Source organism: Nipponia nippon, unplaced genomic scaffold (assembly GCF_047370975.1).
Source record: "Nipponia nippon isolate SJK-2023a ecotype South Korea unplaced genomic scaffold, ASM4737097v1 scaffold_5, whole genome shotgun sequence".
Taxonomy (NCBI): domain Eukaryota; kingdom Metazoa; phylum Chordata; class Aves; order Pelecaniformes; family Threskiornithidae; genus Nipponia; species Nipponia nippon.
The window spans coordinates 98,200,815-98,217,737 of NW_028262369.1; the positions used below are offsets into that span (position 1 = coordinate 98,200,815).

The 16,923-nt window shown below is 41.4% G+C and overlaps 1 protein-coding gene across 1 annotated transcript in view; it reads left to right on the top strand.

Moving 5' to 3' along the window:
* KIF5C (kinesin family member 5C) overlaps positions 1-16,923 on the top strand; it is an 87,784-nt gene that overhangs the window by 66,005 nt on the left and 4,856 nt on the right. Inside the window, exons 18-25 of the mRNA XM_087732425.1 lie at positions 793-869; positions 2,265-2,374; positions 3,224-3,325; positions 3,954-4,014; positions 6,213-6,284; positions 7,107-7,211; positions 9,700-9,916; positions 10,927-11,040. Of these exons, the coding sequence (XP_087588551.1) occupies positions 793-869; positions 2,265-2,374; positions 3,224-3,325; positions 3,954-4,014; positions 6,213-6,284; positions 7,107-7,211; positions 9,700-9,916; positions 10,927-11,033 (851 nt within the window). The 3' untranslated portion in view covers positions 11,034-11,040. The remainder of the gene's footprint in view (positions 1-792; positions 870-2,264; positions 2,375-3,223; positions 3,326-3,953; positions 4,015-6,212; positions 6,285-7,106; positions 7,212-9,699; positions 9,917-10,926; positions 11,041-16,923) is intronic.

Below are 16,923 nucleotides of genomic sequence, written 5' to 3' on the forward strand. Positions count from 1 at the left end.
TAAAACCAAATACTTTAGCCAAACGGCACCAATCAATCTTGCTAAATCTCTGTTCTGTAAAATTCTTGGATATCTATCTAATTCCAGTTGTCCCTCTGGCAAATGCCCTGCCTCGTTCAAAAGGAAGCTGCTTCCCTTAGGATCAAGGTGTGTCTTTCCTAGCTCCTATATAGGATCCAGCTGACTTCATTTTAAAAACTGCTGGTTTTCCCCCTTCTGATTTAACATGGAAAATGTGTATCAAAAGCAGTTCTTCTGGCATTGCTAAGCTGCTGGTTTATGTGTAATTACAATGTCACCTAGTAGCCGTAACATTATTCTGGATTTCTGCACAAGGGATCTTCTCTCACTCCGGAAGCAGCAGGTGGTGACAAGATTTTTTTTTTTTTTTACCGTCTCCTGTGCTTTTTAGAATAGAATTTTTATTTCTTCTCCTGATCTTCCTATCCCACTCATAAGAAATGACCTGGCTGTGGAGGCCACCATTTCCCAGCAGAAAGTCAAAGGGGACAAGGAGGACTGGGATACATAGGGGTATAAGGAGACAAGGGTAGGTTGGAGAGGTGTTGGGTGGGCTGAAACAATGTGGACCGTTAGTAAAGGAAAAGGAGGGTTGGGCAGTATGGTCCCAGCTTGGGTACTGCAAATCCTGGCTATTTGTGCCCCTCCAAAGCTGTCTCCCAGATCCCACTGCCCCCTGCAAAAAGAGGAACTATTTTTGTTTTAAATGGCTGGATGTAGCATATCCTGGAACTGTGCGGTTAATTCTCAGCTATCTCCAACTTTAAACAGAAAAAATGCATGAAGTCAGTTTCAAGGATAAGGAGAAGGAGCATCTGACCCGGCTTCAGGACGCAGAGGAGATGAAGGTAGTGTGGCGTGCAGCAATTTTAGAGGGCATTACTCAGTGAGTTCGTTCATTAAGCTGATAATTAGGGTGTAATTTTGTCTTCCTGTACACAGTGTGTGCTCTTAGAAAACACTTTCAGCCTCTGTCAGAATTGCCAGCTTCTGTTAGAAAACCTGACCTCATGTAACTGAGTGGCCTTCGCAATTTGAAATTAGAGAACTTGCTAGTATTGAGCTTGTTGGCCAGACTGTGGAAAAAACTAAGTTGTAGCCTGAGTATCTGAGGTGAGCATGTCTTCTGAGACCAGTCTGTAAGCTGAGCCAACATCAAAGAGTAGAGAGGCTCCGTGGACTGTGTTTGCTAAGTCGGACGCGCCTGGGTTCCTCAAATCACATGAACGGAGAGCTGAAATATAAGAGCCAGTATATTGCATCCGTATTTGAGAATAATTTTGTTATGTATGATTGAAAAATGATACTGATTCACCTTTATGTTACTCTGATTTTTTGCCAGTGGAACTCTGCTGAAATTCACTTTGCTAAGTAGTCAATCAGGCTGCTGGGGTTAATATAATCTAGGTACTAAAGTTTTATTTTAAAAAAAGAGGCTTTCCTAAATCATTTGGCAAGAATTCTGACTATCTCCTAGAAATAATAATGAAATATAAACCTGTTTTCTGGTATTTTCTTCTTACTTTGGAATGCAAAGAAGAAATGTTAGGCAGTAACCTGTGAGTTGTGTTTCTGATGGAGTTGCAAATTGCATAAAAGGAAAAGTATATTTTTACAAGGATAGTGATAGAGGTTTGTCAGCTTCAGAACCTTTACCTCCATTATAAAAAGTTAAAGTTATTACAACAGTTGTGCAGTTATTCCTTACAGTTGGAAGAAAAAAGCAAATCTTTTATTAGCCATCTAAAGAGATGCATTGAGTTTTTCTTACTACTTGAGATATATCTAATCCTAGAATGTAAATAACAGGGCCATGGATAAACAATTCTCAGAGGGGGAGGGTGTTTCGGGTTTTAATTTTGTCACAGGTATAGCTGTACACTTGGTTTTTTTTGGCGGTCTGAATGAACAAGTGAAATAATAGAGGACTAGTAAGAACAGTGTCGTTCTTGGCACTTGATATGCTAAGAGCCCAGATTCACATGCAGTAGTTTTTGCAAGAAAATGAGTAGAAATTGGTGTACGTCTGTTGCTAAAAACTGTCTGAATGAAACGCTTAGTTGAGTAGATGCGCAGTTTAGTAATCATAGGAAGATCTCCCAGGCAGATTCCTGAATTAACCTGATTTGATAAGCTTCACTCAAATGCAGGAAGCTAGGTTGCTTTAGCTGACACGCAAGAAGGAAGCTTAGCTGCGTGTTACTTGATTTCTGTTTCATGGCTCTGGTTTTTGCACTCTGCAGAAGGCACTGGAGCAGCAGATGGAGAGTCACAGGGAAGCCCACCAGAAGCAGCTGTCCAGGCTGAGGGATGAAATTGAAGAGAAGCAGAAAATAATTGATGAAATCAGAGAGTATGTTCACTCACTCCATCACTTTCTCTGTTCCTGTCCTGTTCTGTGACACTGTAGGGATATTTTGGGGTTGGGTTTGTTAGTTTTAATTGATGTCTATATATTTCGGTGTCTTACAGAAAGTAGTGTCCTTACATGCAACAGCCAACCCCCTAATTATTTTGCACGGTGGATTATGGTGCCTGGTTCTTTATTGTGGAGCTTTAACAAGTCCATAAAATTATAGAGAGGAAAAAGAAAGAATAATGGTAATGTTACACCTGCAGGTCAGTAGGTAAGAGAAACTTGAAGGAGAAGAGATTTTAAAAGACTAAGGTTTTCAGGGCCTCTTATAGCAACTAGTCCTGCCACAGATTTTCTGAGAGTCTGGCTGACTCGAGTGTGTCCCATTTTCACACCCTTAATATTTTTTCCTGACACAGCAATGTAACTCTGTTAGTCAGATACTCCAGCACTTGAAAAACAGAGTTCTTTGCTCCCGTACTCTTCTTTTTGTCAGTGTTCATAAAATCTAGGCAATCCTGATGTAATGTTCATTCTTTCATTGTAGTTATTGTGTGGCCAAAGACTAACAATAGGGAAATGAGAAACACGAGGAAGCGGTACAGAAAGACTGCAAGAACAGTTTGTGTCCTTGAAGATAAAAGAAGCAAGCCACTGAATTTAATTCTCCAGTATTTTTAAATATTCTTCTTCAGATTCTTTATGCTTAATTTCTTTCAGAATTTTTCAGTAGAGAGTTACAGCTTTCCTTTCTCTGTCTAACCCCATTTTGTTTATGGAGATTTACCCACCCTTGCTTATGGGGTCCAGGACTGAGCTGTACTGACGTTTTCTTTCGCATTCCAGTATGAATCAGAAGCTGCAACTGGAACAAGAGAAACTGAGTGCTGATTATGATAAATTAAAAATTGAGGACCAGGAAAGAGAAATGAAACTGGAAAAGCTCATGTAAGTCAACAGTTTTCTCATCTGGTGTCCTTGAATATAGTGTCCTTTAATGTGTCCACAGGACACATCCTAGTGAGAAGCATTTGTGTTGAAATACTCACACTGAAAGTATCATTTCAGTAACAAAGCCAACATGCAGTACTAATAAATCATTACCCATTACTCCGTATTTTTATACCATAAGTTTTTTAATAGTGGATTTGATACTTGCCAAAAAAGATTTTTTTAGAGCTCTGATTTTGTGAAATATCATAGCAAGTGTTAAATCCCTCATTCCTTAATGCACAGCAAAAACAAACAAGAAAGGTGTTGGAGGTTTTCGGTGGGGTTTTTTGGTTTTGGTTTTTGTTTTTTAAGTAATAAATCAGACCTCTGAGTAAAAGCCTTTCCTGGAAATGAGAGATGAAAATTTCATATGTGGACACAAAAAATGGAGATGGTGGCTCAGCCATTCCATGTGAGAAAGCTGCATATGTGGGGCAGTCGAAAGCATAATTACAGATGCAGAGAGATTCGCAATTTGCTCACATCTGCAGATGTTCTACTCAAACTGAATGTTGATTGATTCTCTTCTGTCTTATATGACTTCAACATTTTTGATTTGTGTTTAATGTTGTGATCTTTCTAGACTGCTTAATGATAAAAGGGAACAAGCAAGAGAAGATCTTAAGGGGCTGGAGGAAACAGTGGTATGTCTTAATTATGCTTTACTGAGCTTTTTTCCCCTAGGTCTTCATCACTGATGTGTTACCAAAACACTTGTATCTGTGCCCAAGAAAATGACCAGTTTATATCGTAATAGGCCAATTTCATGCATTTCTCTAAATCATGAAATTGAATTTTAAAATTGAAGATTAAATGCTTTTATTGTTGCTTCCTGTGAGTAAGCTATCACTGTTAAGTCTCCTGGTACTCTGTTTCACTGTCCTTGTTCCTTTAAATCACCTGAAATAACCAGCGTCCTGCACAGCATTGCTACAGTTAGGTGATACATACCTGCCTTTAACTTGACCAGTGTAACAGCTTACAAAGAAATACAATATTGTGCATGCAATGTTAAAAATGCAATCTGTGATGGATGGCTTCAGCTTCGAAGCTGTTGCTGCACAGTTTTGTTGGAAGCCACATTTTTATCTGTCTGTAAAATACGCAAGCTTTCTTAAAGATCTCAGAAGTTGGTCAAAACCATAGCTGTTTTAGGAGCATCAAATAGTGACTTTTGCTAGTGTTAACATGGTTATTAACTGAAAACCAGGACTTTCTCCTCTGTGTGATGCTTTAAAAATGAAGCTTATAGTGCCCTCAGGATCAGTTGGAGTTCATTATTGAAGCTGAACTATTCGGGTCCTTTCAGCTTTGGCTCCTGACAGCTCCCCAGACATAAGCCTCGTTAAAATAAACTCATGCGAGGGACAGATTTAACCAGCCTGTCTGATATGAACTGTGCTCGTCAGATACTTATAGAGCTTGCACGGAGACTTGATTTGCCCTGTACGCCGAAGGAGTAAGGCAGCTGGAAATGAGAGTTAAGCAGTGTGATGCCATCAGCTTGCAGAAACCCAGATGGTATTTTTTAAATTTTTGAATAAACATCTTTGAACTATCTTAGTTAAAATTTTATTCACTTTGTTAGAGCTTTAATAATTACTGCAGCAGGAATTAAAAATCAAGCATAGCAAATTACAGGAAAACACGAGCCATCAAAGGCCAAACGGTGGCTCATCCCTGCCCATTGGTATGGGGAGGCATCAGGCTCCGTGGGCATTGCGTGTCGTGTGGATGATTACTTTGGGAAGGAAGGGATGAAGAACAGTTCGGGTGAGACCACGGATGCTGCTTTTCTTTGACTCGTTCTCCTTCCCAGTGCTGGACTGGTGAGGAAGCAAAGGAAGGGGGAGTGATGGGGTGGTGGTCTGCTGGGGCAGCACCCCGAACGGGAGCTGTCGGGGAGGTGGCTGCTCTGCGGCTGTGTTTGACTCAGAGCGGCGCACGGTGCCTCTTCTGGGTACCACCTCACTCACACATAGATAAGCTGTGCTTGTAACGTACGGTTCCTGGGAGTCCATGAAGGAAGCTTCTCCTTTTTGGTTTCTAGTTGGTTTTGCCTTTTTCTTTTGAGAGATAAAGATAAAAAATTCATGTTCAAAAGCTTGTAGTCATGGTGGAGCTTATTGAGTGATTCATTTAAATTCCAGTATGTGAGTGGATAAGCATAAAATGGAAAAGCTAAGGTTGCTCTTACCAACTTTGGAAAGACTTTTCAGAATGGCTTTGGTGCGGTATGGGGCTGGGGTGATCTGCCTATCCACATCGTCTCCCTTCCTGCAAATGGATTAGCGCATCCGTCCTTCTGGGAGTCGGTGCAGGGTTGCCGCTTCTGGTGTCACACCTCCAGTCTGGAGTAAGGTGATTATTTTGCTAAGCCTGAGAAGTTGATGCATATAAAAAAAGCTGGGAAAGCCTGGATTTTTTCCAAAACTCAAAAAACACATAAACATCTCAAGTGCCTGTGAGTGAGCATTCAGAGCGGGCCAATGCATTTGCTAGGGAGGAATCCAGAGCTCTTTCACCTCGCTGGATGCGTGTAACCATGGCCAGTTTGTGAAACTTCAGCTTTCTGCTGCTGTTTCCCCATGCCCTAAGGTAGAGTCTTTTCAGAAGTAGCTTTGGCATGGTGAACACCTTGGGAGGTGCAGGAGCTCTTCAGTGGGGCACAGCGTGGGCACTGCCTTTCTGTGAGCTGCCTATACCTACCGGCAGGTACATCTCTATAAGTAAATCACAATAAAGTCATATTATCTACTCAAATCTGAAGAGACTTTTTACCCCAGAGTATCTACTGTGCCTTACTGGCTTGTGCTTTTTTTTATTATTATTTTTATTCCAGGCAAGAGAACTTCAGACTCTTCACAACCTGCGCAAACTGTTTGTGCAAGATCTCACCACCCGCGTTAAAAAAGTAAGACTACACTCTCTTAAACCAAATTCTTATATTTTTTTTGCAGTATTCTTGTGATTTGCTGGAAGCCATTAGTGCATGTTGTTACAAAATGGGTTATTGTCTTTTTCAGTAACGGTGAGTAATAAGATTAAAACTGTTCCGATGTTTATTAGCTTTTATTTGGTCTTCATTTGTTAAGGACAAGTCTTAGTGGTTAAGTGAAATGAACCAATGCAATTCAGTTCTGCTACAAAATTCTCAAAGATGGTATTAATGGGTACCAGAAATTATTCAATATAGCTTGCACTAACAAATGCTACACTGAATGCTGTGGCCATTTCTTTTTATGGGCTTGTGACTAGTCAGCCTTTGCCTGGCAAAATTATTATTTGGCAGAAATTAATGTATTTTTAACTGCGGAAGAAGAGTCAGAAGCTGCATAAATAGTCAAAGGCTTCGCAATGCTTTTCAGTCCTTTACAGTAGTTTTGGGGAAGAGTTTTTATACTTTTTTTCCTCTTTTTTTTTTTAAAGGTTGAAAACCCATATTACATAAAAATGTCTCCCAGGAGTGGAAAAAAGAGGGAAAAGGGGTTTTCCCCACTAAAATCTATGATTTCCCTATTCAGGATCCCCCCATAATTGTTCAGTAAGAATAGTTTATTTTTTGTGTAGCGGGGAATGTGGCTCTTAAATATCAAATGAACAGGTAACATAAATTCTCTTTAATCTGGGGCTCTGGAAGACGTTTCTGCCTTTGGGAAGCTTAAATTCACAAAAGACCTGAGCTTCCTCTTGAGTTTCTGCCTGGCTTTGCTGAGTGCTGCAACTCTCTGTGCAGAGCGTTGAACTCGACAGCGACGACGGAGGTGGGAGTGCTGCGCAGAAGCAGAAAATTTCCTTTCTTGAGAACAACCTGGAACAGCTTACAAAGGTTCACAAACAGGTAGGGGCTCCACTTCTTGCTGGTGCCCAGTTACTATTACATCAAAATCTTTTGTATCTTTTTCATTGATTAATAGTAATTGCTTCTGAAAACTCAGTTATGAGAAAAACTTTACATGTATCACTGTTCTGTAGGATTACCTTTTTTTAAAAAATATATACTTTTTTATGTTTAAAAGGACAATATTTGAAGGTAACACGTAGGTACTGTCTGAGGAAATGGTACGTATAGTTCTCAACTAAAATTCTTGGCATTAGGGGTTGGTATTAGAGCTGCTCTTCCCACGACCCCTACTTCTTATGGATGTGTTAAATAAGCAATTATTTTTTCTGTAAAAATAGGCTCTAGCAGTTTTGGCAAGACTACTTGTCACTGTATTGGTGTAATGCATAAAAACCAGAACAAAGTGTTTGTTATTACCTTGTGTGCTGATTGCTGGTTTCTAGATGGATTGTGTATCCCCAGTTTTGACTTCTGGTTTACAGCTGCTTAGAGGCACCCTCGGAGGTGACTTAACTGGGGTCAACTGGAGTATGATCGCAAAGAAATAGAGATTTTCTGTGCAGCTTAAGGGCTGGTACCTCCCCGGGATGCTGAGGTTGGTCATTTCTGGGCATGTCCATCTCTGCCTCCTCCCTTTTTCATGGAGTTCCCGTTTCCTTTGCAATTCTGCTGTTCAGAGAGACAAGGGCTACGGAGAGGCCTTCACCATTTGCACGGGGGGTGGAGGGGACGTGTGGTAGGCAAGCGTTCGGGGTATACGTCAAGGAAAGAGCCTTACCCGCTGCTTACTGGAAGTGTGTATGCATCAGTGGTGTGGGTATATATCTAGGCAGCACCTCGTTAGATAAAACTGGATCATTTCTGCCAATAAGTATGCTTCCACCCTCTTATCAGCTGTCAGTATTTCTGAACTGTGTCCCAGTCTTCAGGTGCAGAGCACAAAATAGTAAAGATGCTTTTGATTTCATTTTTGAACAGTGACATAACATTCTCCAGTGCAGTTTTCTGAATCTGTTATTAGTGAGACACAGCGCTCTCCAACATTTGCTTTATTTATTTCTGTGGAAGTGCCAAAAAAGCAAGCAGTGCCGGACCGTGACAAGTGTCCACTAAGGTTCAGTATTTTGAGATTCCCAGTGAACAGATGGTTTAAAGACCTAGTTTCTAAATGTGGAAATCGGGACATGTTAGGAGTGTTTTTCCTTTTACTGTTTTGCCTTTTTTGCACTCAGTTCACGCATCTCCTGGGTTTTCAGATACGGATTTTTATAGCTCTCATTAGCGTATGTTTCCTCAAAACCAACTAGGAGCCCATGTCTCCTAAGAAACTTAGAGGGAAAAATGACATTGGACTTGACCTGAATGTGATATCATCCTGCTCTTATTTCATATCATAACTATTTCATTGAACGAGGGTTCAACACTTGCAGAAAAAGCACATTGTGATGTTTTTGGTTTTTTTTTTTTAGCTTTGTTTGTGGTTTTCTTCTGGCACTAAGCCTGGACTAGCAGGTGTAAAACATTTTGATTGTCAAATGCCGTGTGAATGTTAGTACGTGCTGTTGCTTTACTGTATTATTAATGTGGTAGTTAAACCACTTTCTTCCCTTCACTCCAGAAAAGGGAGAATCACTCCTTTGGAACAATTTTGTGTTGACTTTTAGTAGTGGTATAATCTGTTCAGTAGAAGTTGTACTGGATTTTCTAACTGTTTACATCAGTTTTTTATTTATGAAAAAATCAGTTCTCTGTCTTGGCTGTTGTTGCATGTGAAGTTAGATGTTATTCTGATAATTGATAGAACTTGCTTAGGTTCATATTTAATCGAGGAAGTGCATGAATTCAGAGTTGCATATAATCATCACATTTATGACTCCAGGCCTTAAGTGATTTCTTAGCGATGTTTGAGGCACTGAAGTTTCCGATTTTCCCCTGTGCTTGAGTAGGGAAAAAGTAGGTAAGCATGCCATAACCAGTGGAGATGATGAATTTTTGATGATACTCAGTGTTGTCCATAAGCCATATTTAAGCATTGCCATTTTGAAATAATGAGGTGATCCCGTATTTGTGAAATGCCGGACATTTCTGCGTTCTGAAGAAAGGCACAGCTTCTGCCACAGTTGCTCTTCGAGTCTAGAAAAGTGGATGTCGTAGTAGCAGGCTTTGTCCTGGAGCCCTCACCCTCCAGGATCAGATCTGTGAAGTTTTGTTGAATGGAATAAACTCATTTGCTCTTTGATCTTTCTGGAAAATTTAAATTATATCATACCTCAGCTAGGTATGATATAGATAAACGAACTGCATAATTAAAAATAAATGTCTCTTTGACATAAGCTTTTTGCAGTCATTTCTGGAAGAAACCCGTTTCCTTCATCTGTAGTATACAAGGTGTGAAGAGGAATCGGTGGTGTTTTCTGACTCTCCTTGTAAGAGGACCTTTCCCATAGCTTCTCATGGGAAATTTTTGAAACTTCTTTTCTTGCAGTTGGTACGTGATAATGCAGATCTTCGTTGTGAGCTTCCTAAGCTGGAAAAACGACTTCGAGCTACGGCAGAGAGAGTTAAGGCCCTGGAGAGCGCACTGAAGGAGGCCAAGGAGAACGCCATGCGAGACCGCAAACGGTACCAGCAGGAGGTAGATCGCATTAAGGAGGCTGTGAGAGCCAAAAACATGGCACGGCGAGCACACTCCGCTCAAATTGGTAAGGACATGGAGCTAAAGGGTTAGTGGTTGCTCACATACTTCATCATGGTTGGTCTGTTTGCTCGTGTTTAAATAGAGCGAGCTTTGAAAGCAGCAGTCCAGGGCAAACCATGGGGTCTGCATCTCCTCTGCTGCACAGGAATCTTCAAAGGCTTCACTTTTTAATAGAATCTGCCCCACCTAAAGTTTAAAGTGCCTCTGCTATTTAACTCAGTAAATAAATGGCATAATGGGTCTTGTGTGCCCTTCTAGTGACCCGAAAACTTGTCTCTCTAAATTAGTCTCTCACTTTCTTCCTCCTCCCCCACATACTCTCCTTCTGCTTTCATTCTTGCCTTGCCTTTCTGGACCTTGTCCCTTCCTCTCTTTTTCCCTGATTACTCGTCCTTGTGATTTAATTTGGACCGCGTAGAGTCAAAAATCTTCCTATATAATTCAGATGCTTGATATATCTTTGTGGCGCAATCTGAATGTGCGCATACAATCAACTGGTGTTTAAGATGGGGCAATTTTTGAAATGATTCATTGGAATTGCTAAAGTAGAAGGATAATGTTTTGGATGGTGATGGTAATACTGGTGTCTTAAAACCTGAGAAAGAATTAGGCAGCACACAATATTTCCTGCTGTATGCAACCTCTTGTAGAAAGCCATTGACAGCTTTGTCTCAGCATCTTCTGGAACAATATAAATAGTCAAATGGGACATAGAAGGTACATCGCTGACCAACCACGTGGGTCATGACTTCCCTCTGTTGTACAGACAATCCATAATCTTTGCAGAGGGGCACACACGGGATGGTTAAATGGCTCTGTCACAAGCAGAAAATGGATGTACTTGTTGGCCGAGGTAAGGGAATGCTACGTTCCGCAGAGCTAGGTTACAGGCTATTCTGCCAAGCACGGCTCCTTGTTTGCAAACAATGGGGTTTGTACTACAGGAGAAGGTGAGGTAGGAAACCTGGTGTGAAAGCTAAATGTCTTGTTTGGTTTCCTGCTTTTACTCTGCAGCCAAGCCCATCCGCCCTGGTCATTACCCAGCGTCTTCTCCAACGGCTGTCCACGCCATCCGAGGGGGAGGGATGTCAAACTCCAGCTACTATCATAACACCAAATAGACGAGAAGTAAGACCAAAGTAACTTACTCATCTGTTCTTTCACTGATCACCTAGTTTTATTGTATTTCAGTCTTGCTTTTAGAAGACCCACGGTATTTTTTTCTAGTTTTAGTAGGAATCATTTGCTGATAATTTATCTGTGAAAATTAGTAATTTAAGTGAGGAGTGCCTTGTTAGAACGCTTTGCAAGCTGCTGGTGAGAGTTTTTATTTTAATGACTTATCACTTAAAACTTTTTTAATAAATGAAAATGCTCTGGTAAATCTGTACTGAAATTCACACATAGAGGTGTGAAACTCGTGTAGTAAAAATAGAGTTCCAGAGGTTCCTTCTGCCAATATAATCTTCTGCGTTCTGCAAGATGAATATGTTTCAGTGTTGTGATATTCCAGCCTGGGACAGGGGGAGAGCAGCCATAAGTGGTAGCAGCACAGAGCTCTCCAAACTTGAGTGTCACAATTTGGCAAACTTTACTTTTGTTTCTTTTGCTTTGCACTCTTATTCAGCTCTCTTTAAAAAAAAAAAAAAAAAAAAAAAAAAAAGCAAATATTTTTCTTTAATTGCAAGGGCTTGAGGGTTTCTCCTAAGCAAAAATCTCATCCTGGAAAGACAAGCAGCATATTCCCATGAGACTGCTTCATATGTACCCTACCTTCCCATTTATTTCTTTAAATGCTCATTATTTCTGAGATATTTTACATCTGCTGTTATTTTAGATGACAACTTTATGTTACAGGCCTACTAAGAGTTGGATGGTAGTGAGTGGCTGTGAGAAGCAGCCAGTGGACTGCTAAGTTGTCCCTCCGAGTTTGGCTTTTTTCCCTCCTTGAGGATTAATTCTGTCTTGTGACTCTCTCCTGATAGTATGTGGTTTCCTTTAGGCACTCAGCATTCTTGGGCGTTTTTTTCTTTCTCTTTTTTTTTGGAGAATGTTTCATGTCATGCATGCATGCAAACCATCCATCACGTCGCACTCAAGCTGTTATTGTGTTGTGCAGATTGTTTCTGTTCATTGTGTTTTCCATGAGCCCTGTAGCTGCAAGCAACGTATTTTCGCTGTGGATGAATTAGGGCAAGTCTTTGCTGAGTGTTTTTGTGCATTAGTTCATTCTGAACCGAAATTGGCTTTTCCATCTCACAAGCGAGATAGCCTCTGTCTACCTACTTCATTGCATTCCCACCTCTGCGAAAGAGCAAAGGGAAAAGTGTGATACAGAGGCATGTAAAATATTTCCAAACATGTATCATAACATAAAAAAAAAAGCTGCTACCTGCCTAAACTGGGGGGGCCTTTAATATACCGTCTGCTATGAAATTAAGTGTCAGACTCAAACAGGCCACACATTAGGTATAGGCACATGTCAAGTGAACAACTGTAGACTAATAAAAGTTACTAACAGAATAAATACACTTAAAACTAGATGGGTGTATAACAAGATAGCACTTTGGAAGTCAACAAAAAGCAATCAGAAGGCACAGAATACCTCTCAAGTGTTTTAGATGATGAGGTTTAGATTTGAGGGTGGTGGAGGACGAGCAGATTCAGGCCACGCTTGGAACATGTTGCAGAGGAGCTCATGGGCAATAGGGGTGGAGAAAAAGAAGATGGAAGATCTTCGAAGAAATGGAGTAAACTTATGGATTTATGGTGTCTGAAAAAAATAGAAGAAAAAAATTCTGAAAACCTGTTGTGGTTTAACCCCAGTCGGCAGCTAAGCACCACACAGCCGCTCGCTCACCCTCCCGCCGCCCCGCAGTGGGGTGGGGGAGAGAACTGGAAAAAAACAAAGTAAAACCCATGGGTTAAGGTAAAGACAGTTTAATAGGACAGCAGAGGAAGAGAAAATAATATTAGTATTAGTATTATTGAATATACAAAACAAGTGATGCACAATGCGATTGCTCACCACCCTCTGACTGGTGCCCAGCCAGTCCCCTGCACCCCGCCCTGGCCAACTCCCCCAGTTTCTATACTGGGCATGACACCATATGGTATGGAATAGCCCTTGGGCCAGCCGGGGCCAGCTGCCCTGGCCGTGCCCCCTCCCAGCTCCTTGTGCACCGTGCAAGAGCATGGCAAGCTGCAGAGTCCTTGACTGGTGTGAGCACTGCTCAGCAACAACTGAAACATCCCTGTGTTATCGACATTATTCTCACCCTAAATCCAAAACACAGCACTATACCCGCTACTAGGGAGAAAATTAACTTCATCCCAGCCGAAACCAGGAAAAAGCCAAATGGAAGCGCTACAGGTTGGAAGGAAGCCATTTAAAAAGTGTGTATGTGTGCTTTTTTCTTAACTGACAGTAATGCTCCTTTATGGCTTTTATCAGCCTAGGCTCCTTATTGCTCGAGATCGAGTCTAACGCCTGGCTGTATTATGTATTACATATTATATGTAAGGCAACCATTTGAAATGTCATGGCAGTTGGACTCAATGATCCTTATGGGTCCCTTCCAACTCAAGATATTCTGTGATTCTATTCTATGATTACTACTTCACAGAACCATATTTTAGGCTTTATAATTGGTTTTCAAACTCAGTCAAGTTCTAGATTTTTTGCACACATAGAGAAAGATGTCTTGACGAGGTAGTAAACTAAGACCAGACAGCGATTAAAGAAGGTCAGTTCTCATCATTTTTGGTCCTGCAGTTAAGAAGATTATTGGCAAATTGCAACTATTTGGCTGCCAAAGGATTTGGGGAGTATCGGAGTAATCTGAATTCTGAGCTTATTGGATGAAAGCCCAGGGTCCCGAGTAAGAGTGTTAGTAAAAGTACTACTTGTGCAGGGAAAAATTTACACAGATTATTTGCGTAATATCGTTGAGACATTTCTCTGCGCTGTAGAACTGCACCATGCTTTTGAATGGCGCAGTTCTACACAGCTAGGATTAGAACAGAACTTTCTTTTCTATTCATTCAACCGCAGTGAAATAAAGGTGGGGTTTCTGTATAAAAGTTTGCTGTCAAGTAACATACCCTGTCTCTGGAATGAAATTTTATACCAAGATGAGGGACAATTTATCTTTTTGTTATCTTAGTATCTTCATTCATCATTCACAGTAAAGATAATAGACACTGATTGCTGTTAGACTGGTCAGTGATTATGATTTATTAACCCAGCAGCCTCCCCCTCGGTAACAGCCAGGATTGCTTTTGCTGTTTTTAGAAAGTCCATTGGTAAAATTTCTTTGGCGGAGCTGGGCAAGCCTGTGAGGCTCATCAGGACAAGGTTCAGACTTCGCCCAGTTTGGGCCACGTTGCCTAGGTGCAACGTGCGCGATGTAAGGAGATGATTTGCTGCCCCAGAAAGCATAGCATTTGATGAGTAACAGTAGCAGATGGGAGAGAAAGAAACGTGGGCGTTAATAAAACGTGGTCATGAAATTGCAAATTGCTGGTAGCTGGCTTAAAGAGGAGACTCAGGAGGCCGAGGAGCGTCTGCAAATCTCTATGGGATAATTCCTCGCTCCGTCTACATTGCAGACGTTTTTGAAAATTCAAGTGCAGTGAATTTGTTACCTGGGGCGTTCCTCAAACCTAAATTTCAGAAATGCTCAGAAAGGGAACTCACATGGGTGCAGCTAACAGGATAATCGCTGCCGTAGAAGTCCTGCTTGGGTTGTAGTGTGTTTCTGTAAGAAGGTGGCGCTGGAATTGCTACAACCCTGTAGCTAAATTTATGCCAGGGTTTCATGGAGACGGCCTTGGGGATTTCTAAATGTTTATTTCTGTAGCACAGTTCTTACAGTTGAATCTTTTCTGTTTTAATAAAAATGGTTGAAATGTCTTCTTCAATGTAATTCTTACAAAGTTTTTTAAATTTGTGGAGAGAAGTATTTTGACAAAACCTTAAAGAACAATACTCCCAGGTGTGAATAGCTGCAAATCATGTTATGTGGATGGCTGCATATTAGTTTCTCTGCTGGTCAACTACAGAGCTCAGCTGTATATCGCTGTATTGTCGTGGTTTAACCCCAGCCAGCAACTAAGCACCACACAGCCGCTCGCTCACTTCCCCCATCCCACTGGAGAAATGGAAGGGTGAGAGTCAGAAAACTCGTGGGTTGAGATAAGAACAGCTTAATATTTGAAGTAAAATGAAATAGAATAGTAGTAGTAGTAGTAGTAGTAATAATAATGCAACAATAATATACAAAGCAAGTGATACATGATACAATTGCTCACCACCCGCCGACCGATGCCCAGCCCGTCCCCGAGCAGTGGTCCCTTCCCCCTGGCCAACTCCCCCCAGTTTCTATACTGGGCATGACGCCATACGGTATGGAATAGCCCTTGGCCAGTCTGGGCCAGCTGGCCTGGCCGTGCCCCCTCCCAGCTCCTTGTGCGCCGGGCAGAGCATGGGAAGCTGAAAAGTCCTTGACTCAGTGTAAGCACTGCTCAGCAACAACTAAAACATCAGTGTGTTATCGACATTATTCTCACCCTAAATCCAAAACACAGCACTATACCCGCTACTAGGAAGAAAAAATCAACTCTATCCCAGTTGAAACCAGGGCACGTATTTAAAGCTCTCTATGGGAATACTTTCTAAATATAACTAGTAACACAGTGCAGGTTTCAAAAAAGGTTAATATTAAAGTTTTTCAAATCATACCAGGAATTAAAAGAGCAAAAACTAATGGTATGTATTTTGCTTTAGCTAGGAACAAAAAAACCAAACTAAAACCCACATTGTTTTGACTCTTTCTCATGCTGCCCCACAAAGTTTAGGCCAAAAACTGCACAAAATTATCAATGTCACTATACAATCTGGTTTCATTTTTTTTTTCTAAATCATTAAAGAAAACCTATAATAATAAGTTTTAGAAATGGAAACAAGCATAAAGGCAGTGTCTGAGCAAACCTGAATGTACCTTGCAGCATGCTAGTTAGTAACTGCCAGATTGAAGTGAATAATGGGAAAAACACATTAAGTGGTAGAAATCTATGTTGAATTGGTTTTCACACTTAAAATATGTGGCCAGATCAATGTTAGTAGAAATCAGCTCATTCTGAAGTTCTGTCTTTAAATTGATGAAATGGACCTGCCCTACACCTCATCTGGAGGACGCAGGTCCTGCTGCTCAGGTTGGTCACGGAGAGGTGAGGCACGGCGGTGCTGCGCTTCTGCAGCTCGTGGTTTAATAAGGACGTTCTCCAGATGGAGCCGAGATCATCTTTGAGTCTGCTTTAATTACATCTTGGACCTAACCCGGCCCCGCACACGGAACAGAGGGTCACCAGCAGAGTTCAGGGACAGCTAAGGCTGGGGCTCAGGGAAAGCAGGGATGATAATATTCAACACTTGAGAGGCTTTGTTGGAGAGCACTTCGGGTGCTGTATGCAGACTTCTAGGTTTGCTGTCACCATTTTTGCAATGCCTCTCTCAATGACCGAGCTGCAGGCTGGAGGATGCTCTGCTGGTATCGATAGATCTGTGAGCAAGCTGGCACGCTGGGGCGAACCTCGGACAGACAGGCCAGTAGCAGATGCGTTGATGTGTGAGCTTTCGTAGTTCAAATCAGAAGGAAGCTGGTTATCTGCCTGTCCTGCCCTTCTAATATTTGCTCAAACTTGTCTGATACCTCATTTCGAAAGAGAAGGAAAGGACTGACGTGAAGATAACGATTGCAGTAATGCTCCATCACGGCCCACTGAAATTATTAACGCAGCCTGTGCTGGGATCTGTATTTGTGAAATACGCTGTGCAAACAGGCTCTTGTCTCTACGTCCCTTATCCTAAAGTCTCTGGTATGTTCCCAGCACCTCCCCATCCCTGAGCAAGATGAATAACTATATTTAATCTAGCCAGTGACATGCATAAATTAATAACCATCCTGGTTTCCTTTAAGGTGTTAATAAGGATGACAACTAGGACTCAAC